This window comes from Erpetoichthys calabaricus, chromosome 11 (assembly GCF_900747795.2).
Source record: "Erpetoichthys calabaricus chromosome 11, fErpCal1.3, whole genome shotgun sequence".
Lineage (NCBI taxonomy): Eukaryota > Metazoa > Chordata > Cladistia > Polypteriformes > Polypteridae > Erpetoichthys > Erpetoichthys calabaricus.
In genome coordinates, this window is record NC_041404.2 from 45,797,595 (window position 1) to 45,820,918 (window position 23,324).

Sequence of the window (23,324 nt, forward strand, 5' to 3'; positions counted from 1 at the left end):
TCATAACTCATCCCCTGTAGCCCTGGAATCAGCCTTGTCGCTCTTCTCTGGACTTTTTCTCGTGCTGTTATGTCCTTTTTTTGTTGCCCCCAGTACTCCAGATGAGGCCTCACCAGTGTGTTATAAAGCTTGAGCAGAACCAACTTGGAGTTGAACTCTGCACATCAGGGAGCTATATAACCTGACATTCTGTTAGCCTTTTTCTGAACACAGCATGAGAGTTGATAGTGTCAAGATCACTACGACGCCTAAATCCTCCTCATATGGTGTACTTTCAATTTTAAGACCCCCCCCCCCCCCCCCACCCATTGTGTATTTAGATGTCACATTTTTACTTCCTACATGCAGTATATTCCATTTACTTGCATTAAATTTAATCGGTCACAAATCTGCCCAAGCCTGAATGGTATCCAAGTCCTACTGTAATGATTCAGCGGATTTAAGATTACCTGCTAATCCACCTATCTTGGTATCATCTGCAAGTTTAACCATTTTGTTATTTATATTCTTATCCAAATCGTCTATATATATTAGAAATAGCAGCAGCACCATGCAGTGACCCCTGATGGACACCACTCTTAACAACAGCCAAATCTGATAAGGTTCCTCACACCATCACCCTCTGCTTCCTGTATCTGAGCCAGTTTTACACCCATCACCCTGAACAGCCACTTCTTTTAGTTTAGTGTGAAAGTGTCCAAGAGGTACCACTCAACCCATTTGAGAGCAGTCATGGTGGTGCCAAGGTTACAGAGGGTTGCAAGAAGGATCTCCTGGTTGACTGTGTCAAAGGCAGAGGAGAGATCTAGAAGGATCAGGACTCATGACATGCTGGCCAGCTAACCGTAACTGGTCGACTACACTCAGTAGAGCTGTCTCAATGGAGTGGCTCCTTCTGAAACCGGACTGTACAAAGACAGAAGAGACTTTTTTAGACACAGCATGTACAAGTGTTTTGCAAAATAAGGAAAGGAGGAAGAAAGGAGAGCTAATTAGCGATCCTCCACCTCACGGCAGATGTTTCCTAGTGCTTATTTAAGAGGTTATTACAAGCTTGGCTTTAAATGTGGCTTTAATTTACAACATAGCTACTGTTTCCACAATCAGAACACTAGCAGATTATGTAACCCACTCATAGTGAATCAGTGGTGGGGACTGAGTCTGATTTCTGATTTTACAGCCCTAGGCCATAATTAGCAGGGGGCTACATTGTTTAATTAGCAATGAGCTTTAAAACACATTGGTGAGACCTCATCTGGAGTACTGTGTGCAGTTTTGGTCCACAGACTATATAACAACAGTAAAAAAAGTCCAGAGAAGAGCGACCAGGCTGATTCCAGGAGTGCAGGGGATGAGTTATGAGGAAAGATTGAAAGTGTCGAACCTTTTCCATTTAAGCTAATGGAGATTAAGATGGGTGACATGACTGAAGTGTTCAAAAGTATGAAAGGAATTAGTCCAGTGGATCCCAGATGTTACTTTAAATTGAGTTGGACACTTGTTAAGGGTAAGTTTCGCACAAACATTTGGGAGTGGACACTTGGAATAAGGTAGCAAGTAGTGTGGCGGGTGGTAGAACTCCAGAGACATTCAAAACTCAACTTGACGTCATTTTGGAGGAGTTCCCAGCTTGCCTGTAATGCTGCCCAGGATAAAGATGGATGGATGGATAGATAGATTGCCAAGCTTTGTTGGTCTGAATGGCTCCTTCTCATTAAATGTTTTTGAATGTTAATTCCCAGAAGCTGATAAAAACCACTGCCTACAGCCCTACCTCAAAAGTGAAAACCGCTATACTCACCACACTTCTATAGAACTTATCTGATGGAAGTTTAATAAGCAGCACATTATGGAGAAGGTTTCTGATGTCACAAAGAGCTGTCTTTCCTAAACGATTTGACGAAGACATTCACTGAGCCTTTAAATCCAGGAAGCTCCTACTCATTGCCACATTTGATTTCTCTCACTTCCGAGCTAATGCCCAGGGATTTAAGAGCTTTAGAGCATAATTACACAGGCTGCTGCTAATGTCTGTGGAAAAAAGAAAGCATTACTTTTGTTTAACTTTCACCCTTTCAAAATATCTATACCCAGGTAGTTTAATGGTGAGGTTACCTCTTCTGATTCATGGATCATGCGTCCAGGGTTTAATTTTTGTGCTCTCCCTATGCCTGAAGGAGTCTTTTGTGGTTTTCCTCCCACATCTACAAGCACATACAGGTCAATCAGTCCGGTGTGAGTGTAATTATGGGAATGTGCATATGTAGGAGTTGCAGTGTCCGTGGCAGATGCCTGCCTTCCATCTGATGCTCCCAATAAAAAACTCTCTGTCACCTTGGATTGGTTTAAGTGGGTTATGCAGATACTTGCACTAGATTGCTTATCTTAAGCATCTGCATATTTCACTTAATTTTCTGTTTTGTAAATGCTTCTCCACTGGATTCTAGGATATAGCAGATGACAAGGAGAATAAGGATTGGCTTCCATTGATAAACACAGTCGTGAGTCCCAGAAGTGAAGACCCTAACTTCTACACAGCTTCTCACAGTGCTCTTCACTACCGGTTAGCTCCATACAAAGAATCAAACAATTACCATATAGATTATACATAAAGTACATACATTCTCAAACTCAATAAAAATCAATAAAAGCACATGTTAAGAAATAAATATAAATGTAGAAGTCCACACAGGTAGTGACCTGACCAAGCCATAATTTCAACCCAATGTAGCTTTTCACAGAAACACTATAACAAAAAACAATAATCCAAACTCATGGCGCCCCTAAAAAAACACAAAAGAATTAAAGATAAACGAGGAGTCCCAGTGAGGCATTATTAAGGTGTATTGCAGACGTAAGCATGAAGGAGCCTCAATAATGTTACTTGGTACACTTCTACTAAGTAATTAGTTGGCTGAAACTCTTCAAAGTCTTCAATGTACAGCAATTCTCAAAATGGCCATCATGTTTGTCTTCATTCTCTCCTCCTCTGCTACCTCCAGCGTGTCCAGATGGCAACCCATAACTGAGCCTATATGCTGTACATATTATATCTGTTACCGTCAATGTGTGAAATAAGGCATTGTGTAGAATGCCTAGGAAATCTATAAAATGATGAAAATGGCACGTCAAAATATGAAACGATCAAAAAAAATGAAACAATTAAAATTTCAAACATTTCCTAGAAATTCTATGCAATTCCAAAAGGCAAACTGACAAAGTCACAAAGTGACCAATGTTTCCTCTAATTATTTTCATAGGTGTGCTGTATAATTATGCAATTTTGCTAAATATTTTACGACAAAACTAAATATTCGCAATATCTATTGTGACAAGAAGAGACATGAGACATGGCAAAGGTTTGGGGCCGCCACCCGTATAATCTGTATCTTGGCTGCAAAAAGTAAAAGTTTGAATGTAAGTCAAGTTTACAAGACAGAGTCCAAAACAGAACTGAATTCCAGAGGAAGGGAGTGAGGCTTTATAGGAAGTCTGGGGGCCGGGACCAGAAGTGGCGTGTCCCGAGTTGAGGCAGTGGCTCCTGGTGGGATATCCCGGGAAAGGTCTACAAGGGAACTTAGAAGGAGCGTTAGTGCTCTCCGCCACCCCCTGGGCAGATGTGTTACCATTATTCTCCATGCCCATCAGCTGCCTCCTATTCACACGTGTGTGACACTATGTTCTATCAGTAGTTATATCAGCCGATTTCATAATTTACCTAAATAGTATTTGTCATTCTGTATAATGCCTAAGAATTATCTACAATCCCTAGGGAAAGTATATAGCATATTAAAGTGTAGCGGTGCTACTGGGGAATGAAACTTCAACTCCCAACAGTCCCTGCAGTGGCTCTGATTGGTCATCTGCTGAGGGTGGCAGGGGCTGCTGTGGACAAGGAGACAGCGCCAGTTATACAGAGGAGAAAGTCTTTTGTGTTTCGTGTCTGGAGTTGCCTGTCTGTTTGCCTTCCCGTTTTTCTACTTGTGGATTCTTGTTTTGTCCCGGATCATCTCCTGTTTCAGGTGTATGGACTGTCTGGTGTCTTCCTACTGCATGAGGACTGTCTGAGGATTTCTTGACGTCCCGCTTAGAAAGGAGCACTCCTGATCCCATTCATCAGAAAATACCATTAGAACTGACCTTCACATTCACATACAGCGTGCCGATCTCTGGACTGTCAACCTCCGTCATTTCATCAGTTGCCGTTTTCATGGACTTCATAGTGTGTGGTTGTTGTTAGTGGTTTGTTATTGTTGAATTCGTGTTTATTGTATATTGCCATAAGGGGAACTGGGGTGGGATCATTGTAGTTTGCATATATTTAATTTATTATTGTTTAATACATTCTGTTTTATTACCAGTTGCTTTTTTGTCTCTGTGAGGTAGTGTGAGTCGGGCCAAGGATAGGTGTGCCAAGCTTGTGGCATCATATTCAAAAAGACTTGAGGCTGTAATTGCTGCCAAAGGTGCATCGACAAAGTATTGAGCAAAGGCTGTGAATACTTATGTACATGGGATTTCTCAGTTTTGCAAAAACCTCAAGTAAACTTTTTTCATATTGTCATTATGGGGTGTTGTGTGTAGAATTCTAAGGAAAAAAATGAATTTAATCCATTTTGGAATAAGGCTGTAACATAACAAAATGTGGAAAAAGTGATGCGCTGTGAATACTTTCCGGATGCACTATATATGCATGAAAATTTGAAGTGCAAAATATGCATTTGAAGTAAACGGTGTGTTACACTCCATCAAAAGGGAATGTCGTTAAGAGAGCTGATAATGAAGAGTCACAGGAGGTGCAGAATTTAGGACTCAAAACACCTGAATCAACAAATCTGGCTAACGACACCAAGTAGATGCACAGATGAGGCTGCACAATATCCACCTTCGGACTGCACGTCTAAACACATAACTGAAGAAATTAACATTACTGTCTAACAGGAGATGCAAACATGCCACGACAAAGCAGCCAGTGTTAAAACACGTTGTATATCCATAATCAGTAGTCAATAGTCAAGATGACAAAATGATTTCATAGCAGGGAGAAGCATGTCTCAAACGCATCTGGAAGGTTGCCAGTTCGAGTCACCCTTACCGCCAAAAGAGATCCTGCTCTGCTGGGCCCTTGAGCAAGACCCTTAACCTGCAGTTGCTCCAGGGGCACTGTACAATGGGTGACCCTGTGCTCTGACCCCAAGGGCTATGCGAAAACTAGCAGATTCTTAATACAAGAAATTGTATAAGGTGAAATAAAGAACAAAAAAAACCTGCAGCGAAGTAGCTCTCTCTTCTGTTGCACAGTTCCATAAAACACACAATCTTATCATTAAGCTTCAGCTACCTTATGCTACTGAGCTCCTGAATAAATAACAGCAATTTTAGCTTTTTATGTTCTCTCAGCATCAAGTCTTTTGTTCAGTGAAACCCTGGCTGCAGTTTAAAACACACGGACTGGAGAAATTGGAGGTGCAAGTGTTTTAGGAAGAAACCCCGTGAGTGGAGCACAGGATTTTGCCACAGTTAACTACAAACTTTTTAAAGGATTGTACCCGGATGTGTATTCTTGTTTAAGAATTACATCTGGCCCCGCAAAACTATACAGACAGAAGATCTCCTTTAGTTCTGTTGGTAAGACTCTGTATGTCTCTGTCTTTCTCTCTTTTCCTAGGTGCAGTGAGATGGATGCTTCCTGCCCCGACGGTCAGCTTTGGGATGCCAGTGTCTGTAAGTGTGTGTCAGATGGTGAACCTGCCTTGCCAGCTATGAAAACAGGTGAGTATGGCTTGTGCTACTGCTCTGTACTCATGCTGTCCTCTACAGGCAGTCCTATGGTATCCGTGGCTGTTCACTTTGCTGTCACATCCCCATGAACACTACAGTATTATCCTTCCTTTTCACTCCTTACCCCTTCTCAAGATCAAATACAGTTGATGTCAGAAGTTTACATCCATCCATCCATTATCCAACCCGCTATATCCTAACTACAAGGTCACGGGGGTCTGCCGGAGCCAATCCCAGCCAACACTGGGCACAAGGCAGGATACAAACCCCGGGCAGGGCGCCAGCCCACCGCAGAAGTTTACATACACTTAGGATGAATTCTTTAAAACTCACTTTATAACCCCTCCACAGATTTGATGTTAACAAATTATAAAGCTGGCATATTGTTTAAGACATCTACTTTGTGCAGGGAAACAGTAATATTTTCCAACAATGTTCACAGAGTATTTAAATTTTCTTGATGATATCACAATTCCAGTGGATCACAAGTTTACATTCATTTTAATATATTGTCACATTGCCTTTAAATTGTTTAACTTGAGCCAAAAGTTTTGGGTCGCTTTCCACAAGCGTCTTACAAAAAGCTGCTGGAATTTTGTAACTGGGACAGGTTCATAGGTCTCCTTGCTCACACACGCTTTTTCAGTTCTGCCCAAAAGTTTTCAATCCCATTGAAGTCAGGGCTTTGTGATGGCCACTCCAATACCTTGACCTTAAGCCAGTTTGCCACAACATTGGAGGTCTGCTTGCGGTCCTTGTCCATTTGGAAGACCCATTGAGCGACTGAGCTTCATCTTCCTTGCTGAGCTGTTGAGACGTTACTGCAGTATATCTCCATCATTTTCCTTTCTCATGATGCCATCTATTTTGTAAAGTGCATCTGTCCCTCATGCAGCAAAGCACCCCCACATCGTGATGCTCCCACCCCCATGCTTTATGGTTGGGATGGTGTTCTTTGGCTTGCAAGCCACACCATTTTTCCTCCAAACATAACAATGGTCATTAAGGCCAAACAGTTCGATCTTGGATTCATCCGACCAAGAGGATGTCTCACCAGAAGGTAAGATCTTTGTCCTCATGTGTCACAAGAGAACTATTTAACAGATTTAGATTAGGTTTTTTTCTATAATTTGCTTGAACATTCCAGTTGATTTTGTGACTTCTCTCATTGCACTTAGTATAATAGTTTGCTTGCAGGAGTGGTTTATTTGCACTAAACCGAGAGACAGGCTGCAGGCTGAGGGGGAAGCGTGACGTTTGGAGTGGGGGGCCGGGCAGGGCCCTCCTCACTCACGTGCCAGCCTCCGTTCGAATTGGTTTACCTCTGACCATGTTTTGGAGAGTACCTTGCTTCCACTTAGCTAGCAATACCAGTTTGTTTATTGATTATTAAAGTTTGTCCTGTTTCACTACTACGTGGGTGGAGCTGCAGGGGACCGCTAGTAACGGATATAAACTTATATAAATAATGAACAACACACAAGAGCAGCCCTGTTCCCACATATTCCTGCAGCACCCCCCACAATGCAGGTGGAGGGGCACAGTTGTATGCTTTTTCCAAATCTGCAAAACACATATAGACTGGGCTATCATACCTCCATGCACCCTCCAGCAACTGAGCTGGTGAGAAGAGCTGGTGTACTCTTCCATGGCTAGGATGGAATCTACATTGTTCCTTCTATATCTTTGGCTCAAATCATTGGACAGATTCTTCCCTCCAGCATCCTTGTATATATCTTACCTGGGAGGGTAAGGAGTGTGAACCCTCTGTACTGAGAACAAACCCTCTGGTCCCCTTTCTCAAATATGGGGACCCCCACACCAGTTTGCCATCCTAAGGGTGTTTTACTTGCCTTCCATGCAACATTGAATAGACGCGTTAACCACGCTATTCCACAATGTCCAGTGCTTTCAACATCTCCACTTGGATTTCATCCCACCCCAGCTGCCTTACCACCACAGTGACTTCGGCAACGGTGATGGGATCCCCTCCATTGCACGTATCCAATGCTGCTTCCTGATAGGAGGGCATGCCCACTATGTTGAGGAGTTCCTCCCAGAGATGTACAATTTCTCCTGAGAAGGTCAGCACCTTCCCATACGTACTTAACACAGTTTGGGCAAGGTCATACCTTCCTCTCCTGAGGCATCAAACAGTTGGCCAGAACAACCTTGAGGCCACCTGATAGTCCTTTCTACATGGCCTCTCTAACCCTAATTCCTCCTATGCTTGATCTTTTGCTTCCACAACCACTTTTGCAGCAGTCGTCTTAGCCTGTTGGTACCTCTCAACTGAGTCAGGAGATCCCACAAACAGCATTTCCCTGAAGGCCACCTTCTTCAGTCTGACAGGTTCCCTCGCCTCTGGTTTCCTCCATCAGGTCCTTGGGTTACCACTGTGAGCTGTCTTAACCACTTTAAGACCACAGCTTTTAACACCACTTCCACACCTGTCTTGAGCAGTCTCTATTTGGAATCAAGGTCCCTGATTTTACTCATGCCGAATCAATCGTGCTTCAATTAAATCCATTGAGAATTGGTTTGCCTTGGCTTAGTCAACTAGAACCCAGTTGTCCAAGTCCCAGTGAGATTGTCTTCAGGCTGACGGCTTCCCTCATCTCTGGTTTCCTCCACTGGGTCCTCAGGTTAACATCATGAGATGACTTGACCACTTTAAGACCGCAGCTTTTAGCAGCCATTTCCACAACTGAGGTCATGAGCAGGGTGTATTCAGACTCAATGTCCCTGACTTCACCTCATGCTGAATCAATCATCCTTCAGGTAAATACACTGAGAATTGGTCAGCCTTGGATCAGACAACTACAACCTGGTTGGCTGGGTCCCATTGAGATTGTTCTTTTCATTCTTCTAGCCTGCTTAATCAGTGGGATTCATTCTCTATTAGTTCTCCACTGTTGTTTTTTCCCCCTTTACCTATACATCAGTCTTCAGTGTTTTTTGCTCCTAGGTTCTAAATGGTGGGAGTGGGTATGATTGTCAGAGGCAGGGGAGGTTGGGGTGGCAGGAGTGCCAAAGGGTCACTGTCCTCTTCTTAATCGACTTGCCTTCATATTTATTGTTTCATTAGAAAATTATCACAAAAATAGATGTGGATCCTGACTTCTTGTATATCATCAATTAATTCTGACATCAGTGAATTCTGACACTACACACTTGATGTACCTCTCCCTTTCCTGCAGGTATCACAAACACACTCGGGTATAACTTCTGTGGGCACAATATGGTATTTGATGAAAAGAACTGCGAGTGTGTATGTGAAAATGGAGTGACACAAGCCATGTGCGAAGCCCGGCAACGACACTTTGACGAGTCTTCGTGCAAGTGTGTGTGCCTGGAGACTCCAGGACCCGAAGGCTGCCCAGCAGGTCAGAGGTGGGATGAGGAAAATTGCAAGTGTGTCTGCAGGAGCAGCTGTCCAAAGGGTTGGAAACCCAATGCAGAGACGTGTCAGTGCGAGTGTCAAGAAAACACTGACAGCTGTAGGTTACAAGGGAAGAAATTCAACCACAAAAACTGCAGGTACGTGCCACCATAGTTGGGACTTTAGAAGGGGTAGAAACATTTAACATCAATAAATCAATGTTTCAGTAGATGTTCCAAAGTTTTTCATTTTTGTTCTGAATTTTTTTTATAAAAAAACATGGTCACAAACAGTCATCAGGCGTTATAGCGCTTTTCATCTTCACAGTGTAATTTCACTGTGATGGAAGTTGAGTCTCACCCATTGATGGAGATGAACACCTGAGATAGTCCTATGCTACCATCTATGCTGTCTTCTTGTTTTATTTTTTAGATTTATCAATATTTGAGATATTTTCTATTCTAACAATTCCGGAATAGTGGTAAGAAAGGGTATGTGAACACTTTGGAATGACCTGGTTTTCTAAATTAATTGGTCATAAAGTGATATTTGATCTTCATCTAAGTCTCAGATAAAGACAAACATAATTTGCTTACACTAATAACACACAAAATAATTATAATCTTCCATGTCTTTATTGAACACTCAAAGTGTGCTGTGGAAAAAGTAACTGAACCTTTGAATTAATTAACAGGTTGATCCTTTTGTAGCAATTACTGCCAACACGAGTTTTTAGTAGCTGCACAACATTCAGGAGGAATTTTGGACCATTCTTTGTTACAGAAGTGTTTATTGGCTCTCTTGATCTCAGTATCTCCATTAGGTTGAGGTCTGGGCTCCAACTGGCTGTATTGTCTTTTTTTGAAGCCATTTTGTCAAATTAGGGTAAGTTTTTAGGGTTAGGGGAACAACAACTGGACAGTGTGGCCTTGGCTCAATAAATCCCAATTTAATTATTAAATATATTTAAATTTGGACCTGTGTTTGATTAGTAATGAAAATTAAATAAATAAATAATAAATAAAACCTTATTGGTAGTTACACCACCAATAAAAGGTACAAATAAAATTCCAAAGGCAGGCAACCAAGAATTTAAAGTTTAAAAATTAAAATGAGATTAACAACAAAGGATATTTTCCCCCCACTGGTCCTAAAATATGAATATTAATAAATAATAAAATATCTAACAATGAATATTTGATCCCAAAAGTAAAATCTTAACATCAGGGCCCATAATTCTAAGGGTTAGGATTAGGGTAAGGGTTAGGAATATCTATTAAAAATCTTTTTAGGATTAGGGCCCCAGTGTTACATTTTAACCTCAGGGCCCCCTATCTCATAGGGGTTCAGCTTCAGCTGGTGCACCTCCACCCTGACATTATTCTGTAGGATTCCTTGATAAGCTTGGAAATTCATGTTCCTTTCAATTAATGGCAAGCCATCCAGGCCCCAAAGCAGCCCCAAATCATGATGCTTCCTCCACCATACTTTGCCTTTGGGATGGTGTTTTCCAGCTGGTATGCCCATACATACTGCTGCGTATTCTTCCTGAGCAATTCAACTTTAGTTCCATCAGTCCACAAAACATTTTTCCTAATAGCATTGTGGAGTATCAAGATGATCTTTGGCAAACTTCAGGCATGCAGTATTTGTTTTTTTTTTTTTTTGTGGAGAGCAGTGGCTTCCTCCTTGCTGTCTTGCTATGGACACCATCCCTATGTCAAGCATTTAGCTGCTAATCATGGGGTTCTTTTTAACCTCACTGTGCATTCTGCATTGTACCCTTCAATTCAATCTTGATAGTGTGGCTACTTGTAGGGAGTGCAGCCACAGCACTAAGTCATCTCCATTTATACACAGGATGTCTAACGGTGTACTGATGACTATCTAAACTCCTTTAAATGACTTTTTACAGCTTTATGCAAATCCACCATTCTTGATCGTAGACCTTCGGAGATCTCTTTGTTGCAAGGAGTCCGTCATATCAGCGGATGTTTCTTGTGAATAGCAAGCTCAAATGCTTTGAGTCTTTTTGTATTTGTCAAAGAAGCTCTAAACTATCCCTCCAGTCTCGAGTCATTGAATGGACTCCATGTTTGCTAACCCCAGACTCCAGTTAGCTTCTGTTTAAGTCTTCAGCCTAGGGGTTGACATACTTTTTCCAACCTATGCCTGTGAATGATGTATTCAATATGTTCAAGAACAACGCAATAATTTATAAGTTATCAGTTAAAACAGATTGCACTTGTTTGTTTTTGTAACTTAAATGAAGATGAGATGATCTTTTAAGATAAACTTATACATACGTAAATGTGGTTATTTCCAAAGGGCTCACAGATTTTTTCTTGCCACTGGAGAACTTCTGAAAGCAGAGGGAGAGCAAAGAAAAAAGTTTTAAAAAACTATTAATGAGGATGGAGGGCCGATTGATTCTGAAATTTAAAACCAATCAGCCATCCCCTCATTCATTTACATAGTGTGTCTTCTGTTAAGACCACCAGCAACACTTAAATAACAAACTCCAACTTTACCCTGCCGGGCAATATATCTGTTTATGCCTTTCATTTTTGAAATATTGCATATTGTATGCTCTCCATACATTTGTTATAAGGTGGTGAAGGGCGGAGCAAGACAGTTAGCCAATTAGACACAGGGGGTGATTAGGAGACTAGAATGACCAGGCAGCGATAGGCAATTCAGCCAGGACATCGGGAAACACTCTACTCTTTGTACTCTTTTTGACCAGAGAGAGTGAGGACCTCAGTTTGACGTATCATCTGAAGGACATCTCTATGTTTACTGCATAGTGTCCCCGTCACTGCACTGTGGCATTGGGAACCACACACAGACTGCAGGGTAAGCGCCCCCTGCTGGACTCACCAATACTTCTTCTAGAAGTATCCCAAGCTTTCCCTAGATGGTTTCCCATCCAAGTACTGGCCGGACTGGAACATGCTTAGCTTCAGGTGGATATCATCTTCTGAAGTGCCTGTGGTATGGCTACTGGAAAATTTAGACCACTTTGCAGAGATGTGTTTTCACTTTGACATTAAAGAGTCTTTGTTGATCATTGTTAAAAATGCCATATTAAATCCACTGTGATTCAATGTTGTATAACAATAAAATGTAAAAACTTTCAAGGGGTGAATACTTTATATGGAGTCTGCATAAGTGCTATACAGCAAACTTTGTTAGGGAATCCATTTGATTTTAAATTGTTCTGTTAGACCATAAACCTAAAACACTCTAAAACAAAAAAGATGAATATTTAGAAACAATTGGAAAACTAACTTGTTTTTGTTTTTTCTTCATTATTCTCAGTTGTTACAGATTGCCCTGCCGAACTCCAAATAAAAAATGCAAGCCTGGGGATTATTTTAGCCACTATGTCTGTCAGTGCCTACCAGAATACATGAAGGTATACGAAGAAAACTGAATGGATTGTGGGCTTTCATCGACAAGCTAAGTAATCGTGAAAATTCTGAAACGAGAGCAAATACATGCCACTCAAGGACACTTGAAGAATGATGGCAGCAAACATTCAGACAGAAGGTTATTTATTCCATAGCTGATGACATTTGAAACAAAGCTCCTAATTATGATAACAATGTCTAGATTTGTGTTGGAAATGAAGAGGGTGTGCCTGTTAACTGCAAGACTCCTATAATATTACAGAGAGCAGTAACTCTTTCATAGCAAAGTTACACTGGACTCAAGAAGAATAGGACTTGCATTTATTGAGTTATGAAACATATGCCATCTGATCACTGGATTTTACTGTATTTATTTACGAGACCTCATCTTCAGCTAACACAAAGAACCAAAGACAAATGATTACCTTATGTAGAGAACTGACAGCAGCGATTCCAATAAGCACTGTATGGATAACCGCACATGGGATGCTGTCCATCTTTGTGACCAATAAAACAATACTGGCTCATTTCTGAAATGTTTGAAACATGATGGATAACCTGGCAAAGGATATTTGGAAAAGTGAAGAACAAAATTAACGTGGATGCCGTTATACATCAGGTTAGAACACAAGTACCAAAACAACATGACAGCCTGCATTAGTTCAATCAAGATGACAGTCAAGTTCAAATACACTCATGGAGTTGCAAAACTCAAATAACAAATGCAACTCAGGTCAAATTTCAATGTGTCCTCTCAGAAATATGCAAAGTGCCTTGACTGGGAGCACGACAGAATAAAATGTGCTTTACAGTCGACATCAGTGTGTTTTATTATTGTAAATGTAATATATAAGATTATGTGTAAAATTATAATAAAATGAGCAATTAAACTCACCAGCAAGATTAAAGTATTAACAAAAACTCTTTTCTTTTATAGCGGTATACAATTATGTGTATTTCCGTCAGAACATATATGTGCTGTCTGCGGAGAGTAATTCATGACAGCAATGCAAATGGTATTTAACATTTCCCAGAAAAAGTAAATGAGTTAATTTATTACTTTTATGAACCCTCTAATTTTGATATAGGAGACCTTTCTTAATGCGGAAAATCTTCAACTTTTGCACTGCAGACTGTTTATATTAAACTTTAATTATTCTACTCTGAACCAGGATGATCTGAATTTACAGGACCAGTTACAGGCATTGCAAGCGTCCTTTTGTATTGTGCCAGTAATTTATGCATTTCATCCAGTCGGTTTCTTTTCCATTTAGTTTATTACCTGGGAATGGGAAATAAGCAGAGATGCTAAAAGACGTTTTAATTAATGTATATCCAGGGAATGGATGGATGGCTTAGGACTAAGGATTAAAGAATTAGGTTACAGCTTGATAAAGGAAGGAGTGTGGATGTACTTAAAAGATCAAACACTTTGATCAGAGTCATTCATCATCAAGACAAGATAGCTAATCAAATGTGTGCAATGTCACATGTCCTGAAACTTCCTGTGTGTATTTATCATAAATATAGCTCGCCTAAGGGACCAAAAAAGAAAAACAACAGCAGATTGGTGACATAGGAAGCAACATCAGCGATCAAGAAACGTGAGACCATTTGATTTGGATGTCAGAAAACGTAATCTGTGAATAACTGATCACTAAACCAAAAGCTGCCCAGGACAAAATCTACCCCCTGACACTTCTGATTTTCAGTAGGCTTTTCTAAGACTGTTTATGTCCAGACTTTGCTATATGGTTTATTTTCTATTATATTTTCTTCTATTTGGTATTGTTTGGCATTATTCAGGCAGTGCAGTGTAGTAGTTAAGGCTTTGGACTTCAAACCTGGAGGATGTGCTTCAAATCCCACTACTGACACTAAGTGACCTGGAGCTAATCACATGACTTGCCTGTACTCCACTTGGAAAACCAAAAGAAATGTAACCGATTGTATCATAAATGTTGTAAGTCACCTTGGATAAAGGCGTCAGCCAAACAAGTAAATGTAAATTGTTATACATTATTAAATACCACATTACTTTTATATTTTCTATTCTTTGTTTTTACCTAGAATGACTGAAATAATTGAATCATAAATTTTGTAAGTTGTCCTGGACAAAGGCATCAGCCCAATAAGTAAATGTAAATGTAAAAGTGTGAGTTAGTATTGCTATGTTCTCATTCACAGAGTTTTCAAGGCGATTGAGGTCACTCCTCAATAATTAGAACAATTGTGTTAAAAGTAAGACATTGTTTGGACGAGACGTTGTTGAGATAGGTTCACTGTGTGTGTGTGTTAATCTTCAATGGACTGAGTGGATGAGCCCAATAAACATTCTTGGTAAGTCTCATAAACTTCATGATAATACAGGCATTATTACACACAAAGTAGGAACCATTTCCAAACATGGTATCAGTGCATTCTTGTATAGTATTATCATTTAATGGATGCATCTTTGGAGTACCTGGAGAAAATCCACTGAACACTAACACAGCAAGCATACTTCACACAAACAGGTCTCTGGAGCAGGAAGGCTGTAGTGTGAACTGAATTCAATTCAACTTATAACAGAAGATTGGCCAAACACTGGAAAAAAAGAAGTCACTTGCTTTGTACCACATCAGGTTATTCACTAAACCTGAACTGAACTGCTTAAACTATATATATAATATATACACATATATACACACACACACAAAGAGTATGTACGTAAGCCATAACATTCAGGTGTATTTTTACACTTGGTTATCTGCTTTGAAAGTTTTCAGTTTTCTAGTCACTTCATCAAAAATTTTGTTATCACAATTTTGTTTATTTCATGTTTATAACATTAAGTTCAAAAATAACCCTGATAATAGAATGTAATTTCCGTGTATTAGTAGTGAAGATTAAATTTGCCTTTAATGCGGTTTTACAATATAATGTGGCTGAAGTAGCCTTAGACAACAGATTCCAGCTCAAGGGATGTCAAGATTCCTGTGCTGTTGTTTGTTATCGGAGGTGGTGGCTCTGTGGCTAATAGGAGTTCACATTTCTTAAATATAAAATTTTCAAAGGAAGCATCCAATGGAAGCCATGCTGGAGTGTAATGCCAAAATTGTTGGCTGCCTCCAAACATTGTGATGTTTTGCCAGTAAGTTACAGTTTAAGTTCTATCTGACTGATAGGCAGGAGTTTGTTAGTCTTAGCTACAGCAGATTCAGCTCAGCACCAGTCACACAAGGAATCCCTCAAAGCTCTGTCCTCTACTCTTCTGTATCTACATGCTTCAACTTGGTCATACTGGTTATCATTTAAATGTGGATGACGCTCAGGTCTATTTCGGTGTTAACAGTGAAAGTTTATCAGAGCTTTCTCTCACAACTTGCCTCAGTGAAATTAAAACCTGGAGGGAGCAGAACTCCTTAAAATTAAAACTGTAATAAAAATGAAGTCATGCTAATTAGCAGTAAAGCTCAACTTCAGTTGATGTTATCAGACCTTCTTCTTCTGCTAGGAATCTGGGTGTCATTTTTGATTCATCCCCTTCTTATTTCATCCACATTCATCACAATAAAAAAAACAAACAGCAAAAAAACTTTTAGTTCCACCTTCATAACATATCCGTGTTCATTTATTCCTCTCCCTTTCCAAAACTGAGTAACCTGTCCATGCTTTTATCACATCTTCTATCGACTACTGTAACTCCCTACTGGCAGATGTCCCCTCTAATCTTTTATCATTGCTCCAGTTGGTTCATAACTCTGTTGCAAAAATCCTTACACAGACCTGCAACCGCGAGCACATTACAACCATTCTGCTCTGCATTCTGTGGCTTGGATAGCGGAGTATAAATTTCTATTACTAACCTATGTCTGTAGTACTAGGGTGTTGTACCATGTTAGCCATTATAAATGTTGTGAAAAGTCAAGCAAAATGACTCCTTTTATTGGCTAACTAAAAAGATAACAATATGCAAGCTTTCGAAGCAACTCAGGCCCCTTCTTCAGGCAAGATACATCTTGGGGCCTGAGTTGCCTTGAAAGGTTGCATATTGTAATCTTTTTAAGTTAGCCAATAAAAGGTGTCATTTCACTTGACTTTTCACTATTACTAATCTATAAAGCTTTAAATAGCCATGCACCGAACTTCATCAGTAACCTCCTCCATCACTATGCTCTTTTTCTGCCTAGTAAGGTCTACTGATTTTGGTAATGTGGTTGAATGTGCCCAAAACTTACAGGGCTTTCATCTCTATAGTTCACAGGCTTTAGAATAACTTCCCGAAATTAATGAGATCAGCCGACTCCATTCATTCTTTCAAAAACAACTTGAAACTCATCTGTTAATGAAGGCATTTAACTTACCCTGACTTTCTGACGCTTCCTTCCGTTTCAACACTCTATGCAGATGCCCTGGAAGATTTGTATTTGCACCCCAAATAATGTTATTTGTTCAGATTTTTTTGTAGTATTCACATTTTGGTATTTTATTCTGATTTATTCTTGCTTGTTGTATCTCAATGCTGTGCATATCTTTTATTTAGTAATTATGCAGATATTATTTGTATCCAATGTTGTATATGCCCTGTTGTTCTTTCTGAATTTCTGTGAAGTGCTTTGAGCAAGAAAAAGGTGCTATATAAATAAAATTCATTATTATTATCATTGTTAAATACTGAATTTTTATAAACTGTATATAATGCAGCCCTGACACAGTGTTTAGAGTGACAAATACTGAGAACACATTTGGTCACTATAGCATAAAGCATCACGACCTCTCTTACAGTACTGGTAAAGGCTTTGAACTTCAAACCTTGAGTCTGTGGGTACAAATCCTGCTGACAAAGTATTAAGCAAAGTCTGTGAATACTTATGTACATGTGCTTTCTCAATTTTTTTATTTTTAATAAATTTACAAATATCTCAAGTAAACTTTTTTCACGTTGTCATTATGGGGTGTTGTGTGTAGAATTCTGAGGAAAAAAATGAATTTAATCCATTTTGGAATAAGGCTGTAACATAACAAAATGTGGAAAAAGTGATACGCTGTGAATACTTTCTGGATACACTGTATACGTCCAACATTATACCTTCCTTATATGGTAATTTCCACCCCATCTGGCCCCATTCCATGTACTTCCTCGAGGCGTGTTTGCTTCAGAATGCACAACTGCAGATTATTCACTTCTGCAGTCAGAAGCAGCTGTCGAACGAATAAAAACCAAAAAACACGAGAAAATAATACACATTGAAAATTGGCTTACTGTTGCAATTTTAGCACAAGAATGGTTAATTCAATCAAAATATTTCTTTGTTGTAAGACAGGTGAGTTTGTAAATTTGCCAGTGCTTTTCAATGGCAGACTTTACCGCTGTATTCGAGAAATCTCAACAAAAACCAAACTGTTCTGTCAAATTTCCCAGAAAAATACAAGCGCCAAATTTCAACAAAATTGGTCCACCAGGAGCTGAATTGTTTCACGGACAGGCAGACTGACATGGATATTACATCACAGTATATGTAAACACATCTAAAAATGAGCACCTTTAAAAAAATTAATTCAGTTCCTCCATCTTCATTGACTTCAATGCACTTTTCAGAGTTTGGTGATGTTCCCGGACATATCTGTTATTTTGCGGAACTCACAACAAAGCAAACTCTGCAGGTTTCATTCATTACTACTCTTTAACAACAAGTACTGACCACGAGATTTCACTTCTCACTAGTGTGAAGTCTTATTGCAATCGACATTCCTGCCTAAGTACATAAAAGATCTAAGATTACATAGGTTGGGCGGCACGGTGGCGCAATGGGTAGCGCTGCTGCCTCGCAGTTGGGAGACCTGGGTTCGCTTCCCGGGTCCTCCCTGCGTGGAGTTTGCATGTTCTCCCCGTGTCTGCGTGGGTTTCCTCCGGGCGCTCCAGTTTCCTCCCACAGTCCAAAGACATGCAGGTTAGGTGGATTGGTGATTCTAAATTGGCCCTAGTGTGTGCTTGGTGTGTGGGTGTGTTTGTGTGTGTCCTGCAGTGGGTTGGCACTTTGCCCGGGATTGGTTCCTGCCTTGTGCTCTGTGTTGGCTGGGATTGGCTCCAGCAGACTCCCGTGACCCTGTGTTTGGATTCAGTGGGTTGGAGAATGGATGGATGGATGGATTACATAGGTTGCTTATCTCTTCTCTGCTTCTAGTGTTGTTATGACATACTTGTAACACCATGACCAAAACCGTGCACAGTGCTCCAGATGTTATCTCATCACTGCATTATACCAGTGGTTCTTAAACTTTATTATTTTTTTGCAACACAATTTGGCCTTTTTTGTGTCTTCGAGAACCAAAATCGCCACCAACAGTCATCCTGGGGACCCTTTTTGGGGGGTATTGGTGATTAATGGGGGCCCTTTGAAAATTGACAATGCAGGTCATATTGGAGCAGTTGTGCTTGTTTAAACTACCCTTGGAACTCATCGCAACACACTACACAACTCCTTAAAATACTGGTACTTTAATGGCATTTTATGGCTCTTTACTGGGTTGTGTGGCGCATCATAGAGCCATTGCTTGACAAAGTACCACTTCATTCTGGGACGGTTTCTCTGCATATGAAGTAGGGTTCTTTGTGTTTTGAAAACACTTTTTAATATGTAGAAAAGAAACCCTTAAACCTTTTAGTATGGTAGGCTACCTACAGAGTGACCAGGACCTGGACTTGGACTGTGTAAAGTCTTTTTAAAATGAGGACACGTTGGTACTTCACAAATCTGTTACTGTTAGTTTTTGGTTATTTACTGTATTGAGTCTGTTATGCATCTAAATAAAGAAAGGTTCTTTCTGGAATCTTCATGTGCATAGATATTTTGGGAACCAAAGATGATTCCCTCTCTGAAGAGCCACTCTGGCACCTTTATTTTTTAAGAGTTTTCGCATCCCTTTCTCATCGATTAGAATCCTGAATCTCGACTCTGCACAACCCAAAATAAGGCAACTAACTGCGACCCATAATTTCCGAACCTATGTTATTATGCAGTATAATCTCCCTTGATTAATATTCAACAGTTTATACATCTAAGTTTTTTTTTTTTTTTTGTCTTATTCAGTGTTTTTACGCACTGTCTGGAACGAGACAATTTTGTGTCAACGTAAAGCCCTAACAGACAGGAAGAGATTTGTAACAAATGACAGCTCTGAGATACCTTTCCAGGGATAATATTTATAGGTTATTCAAAAGCCAACTCTTAAATATTTTAATGTTGCATATAGTACAGCAGCAAATCCCTCCATGACTTTTCAGTTTAAATTCCTAATTCTTTTAGTTACTGTAATTAAAGCGAAATAGTCTGTAGTGAAAATATGAAACCAGCATTCTAGGCGTATTGTCATTTAAATATGGTTTATATTGCTTATAAAATGGAAATATTTTACTCTTTAGTAGTGACAGTTCTATGTACTAAAAAAGTGAGACATTTTAGGATGTTTGAATTCTTTAAATTTCTTGTTGTTATTCATTTGCGTTTTTTCACTGTGGTACTTTATCAACAGAATGTTGCAAGTCATTAATATCAGAAATAAGCCAATAATTAAAATCTCTTGCAGACCCACACCTGGAGAGTGGCGTGACTGCATGCAGAGATAATCCAGGAGGCTGATTGCAAAAACTTTTGAAACATCTTGGTTTGAGGTGAAGCGCTTAACCCCTGTTTTCTTGCTCATTTTAATCCCTAGGTTTGTTCTCAAAACCACCAATTCAAAGCCCCATGCCTTTGCTTACTAAACCATGCGACAGAAGCCTTAGACTTGAAAAAGCATTCAAGATTACAAAGATTTATTTCGAAAACATGTGCTTTTGTAAGTAAATACTATAAACAAGCTATTATATTTTCCATTGCCATTTAGTGACAGGAAATGTTTTGTGTACAGAAAAGAACTGAAAAGCATGAAACAACTTGAAATGTAAAGGGAGATAATGTGGCGTGGAAATTCTTTAAAATGCTTTTGCACCATTAAAGTAAAACTGATTTAAAGACCAACAGCACCTCTAAGCTATCATGAGGGCGCTAAAGAAAACAGGCCACCGTACGGCTTGTATGGCTGGATTAGTGTAGGATAAATGTGTTACACCCTAGTTAAGAGGACTGCACAGGATCTGGATATAAAAATAAGGAAAGTATTACCGACATGGAAATATCAAATCAGGTTCCTTTGTTTACTAGCCAAGACTCTTTACGTAAACTGACTTCAGTATTTAACGTGATTTACTGGTCTTTTACTGATTTTTATATTTAATATGATTTAAGTAAACAGAATATAATTCATAATAATTCTATAGTACTAGGGTGTTGTACCGTGTTAACCATTACAGATGTAGTGAGAAGTCAAGCAAAATGACACCTTTTATTGGCTAACTAAAAAATTTACAATATGCAAGCTTTCGAGGCAACTCAGGCCTCTTCTTCAGGCAAGACGTAATCATGTAATTATCTCTTGTCTGAAGAAGGGCCCCGAGATGCATCAAAAGCTTGCATATTGGAATCTTTCTAATTAGCCAATAAAAGGGGTCATTTTGCTTGACTTCTCACCACATCATAATTCTAAATGCTGTCGTGAATGCACTGGCATTCCAGCTGAGATGGACCCTGTTCACTTGTCTGGCCAGGAGGCAAATACAACGGATAGTCTAGAAGAGAGGCAAGGTGTTCCCTGCCTCAGTCACGAGACTGGCATGAGGTGACAGCATGGTTGGAGAAACAGATGGACTGTCATCCTGGTAGGGATGGGCACAAGGCCTTTAACCGACTGAGAGGTCATGTAATGGATGGAACATATATTGGGTAGTGCATCCCGACTGGGATGGTTGGCAATCTCTTTTAGGGAGGCCAACAAAAGTAAGGGGCATTGGGAGACGCTCATTCCCCAGTACTAGGTGTCAGCACAAATCTTGGCGAGCCCCATTTAGACACCCGCATGACAGCATGGAAATTGTGGTTCCAAAGGTCTGCCCTGATGGTTTCAATGGGTGCCACTGTACTAAGATGGTTCTGCCCGACTTCCTGGTGTGATTTCCGGAGACTCTGGTTTGGCACTGGAAGTACTCCTTAATACGAGATTCTCTCATAAGATTGGATGGCCCAGTACAGCCTCCGCTATAGAATGCCCAGGAGGGGGCATAGGCGGCTGAGGTCTGAGTCTCCAGGACTGTGACTATGACTGACTTTCACTTTTACAATTTTAATCTCCTCCATTGTCAAGAAGCCCTCGTTCATCAATTAATTAATGGAAAGATATTGCTGGTTTCCATTTATGTTTAATCAGTTCCTACCTTGTTCTTTGTGTGCTTTATCAAATCTTGTCGTTTTTGTGCACTAGTTCTGCATTTAGTAATTATACTTGTATTTTAACAGAGAACTTTCCTTAGAAAACTGGCATCCTTCAACATCTGCAGTAAGATGCTGCAGATGTTCTATCAGATGGTTGTGGCGAGTGCCCTCTTCTACACAGTGGTGTGCTGGGGAGGCAGCATTAAGAAGAAGGATGCCTCACGCCTGGACAAACTGGTGAGGAAGGCAGGCTCTATTGTTGGCATAGAGCTGGACGGTTTGACATCCGTAGCAGAGCAACGGGCACTCAACAGGCTCCTATTAATTATGGAGAATCCACTACATCCATTAAACAGTGTCATCTCAAGACAGAGGAGCAGTTTTAGCAACAGACTGCTGCCACTGTCCTGCTCCACTGACAGACTGAGAAGATCATTCCTCCCCCAAACTATGCGACTCTTCAATTCCACCAGAGGGGGTAAACGTTGAACATTATTCAAGTTATTGTCTGTTTTTTACCTGCATTTTTTATTACTCTTTAATTTAATATTTTTTGCTGCTGGAGTATGTGAATTTCCCCCTGGGATTAATAAAGTATCTATCTATCTATCTATCTATCTATCTATCTATCTATCTATCTATCTATCTATCTATCTATCTATCTATCTATCTATCTATCTATCTATCTATCTATCTATCTATCTATCTATCTATCTAACTGTTCACAATGCTCTGCGCCTGTACTTAGTGAAGAGTGCTATAGAAATAATAAGTAAAACTTGATTACATCTTGCCTGAAGAAGGGGCCTGAGTTGCCTCAAAAGCTTGCATATTGTAATCTTTTTAGTTAGCCAATAAAAAGGTGTCATTTTGCTTGGCTTTTCTTTACAAATAATAAGCTGTAATATAATGTATGGTTTAAATGGGAGTCCTCCATGTCACCCAAGGAGCTGGGAGAGGAGGATGAAGAGTAGGAGGAGGAAGAGGAGAAAGCTCTCATGGGAGCAGTGCAGGAAGAAAAAGAGGCCTCATTGTTCATTGTATTTGCACCTTGGACTGTCGTGTGGTTGTGTCTGGGGTTTGGGGGTCTGTGATGCTCCCTAGTGGCCACAATGCCCAGCTACCTTAGGCTCAGTTTATAAATTATAGTTTCCAAAAATAAGTGGCACAAGACATTTTACTTTATGTAAATATTATACAATAAAATATTTCTGAAACTTGTGGCATATATACAATGTAATGAGTCGTACATTTTGGCAGTCAGTTAATATATAAAACATCACCATTTACATATGCCTATCACTTCAAAAGTGCATGTCCTTTTATCATAATAATAAAAAATATTTTTACAATTACTCACCTAGGCTTTAAACTTCACAATGTAATTTTTCTTTTCTAAAAATAATTTTAAACAGATTTTTTAGAATATTTTCATTTATGTTTACTTTACCTAACTAA

General features: G+C 39.8%; 1 protein-coding gene across 1 annotated transcript in view; it reads left to right on the forward strand.

Annotated features, from left to right (window-relative positions):
• Nucleotides 1–13,484, forward strand: part of LOC114660378 (vascular endothelial growth factor C-like) — a 66,618-nt gene extending 53,134 nt beyond the window's left edge. Inside the window, exons 5-7 of the mRNA XM_028813047.2 lie at nucleotides 5,669–5,772; nucleotides 8,982–9,321; nucleotides 12,485–13,484. Of these exons, the coding sequence (XP_028668880.2) occupies nucleotides 5,669–5,772; nucleotides 8,982–9,321; nucleotides 12,485–12,599 (559 nt within the window). The 3' untranslated portion in view covers nucleotides 12,600–13,484. The remainder of the gene's footprint in view (nucleotides 1–5,668; nucleotides 5,773–8,981; nucleotides 9,322–12,484) is intronic.
• Nucleotides 13,485–23,324: the final 9,840 nt, after the last annotated feature.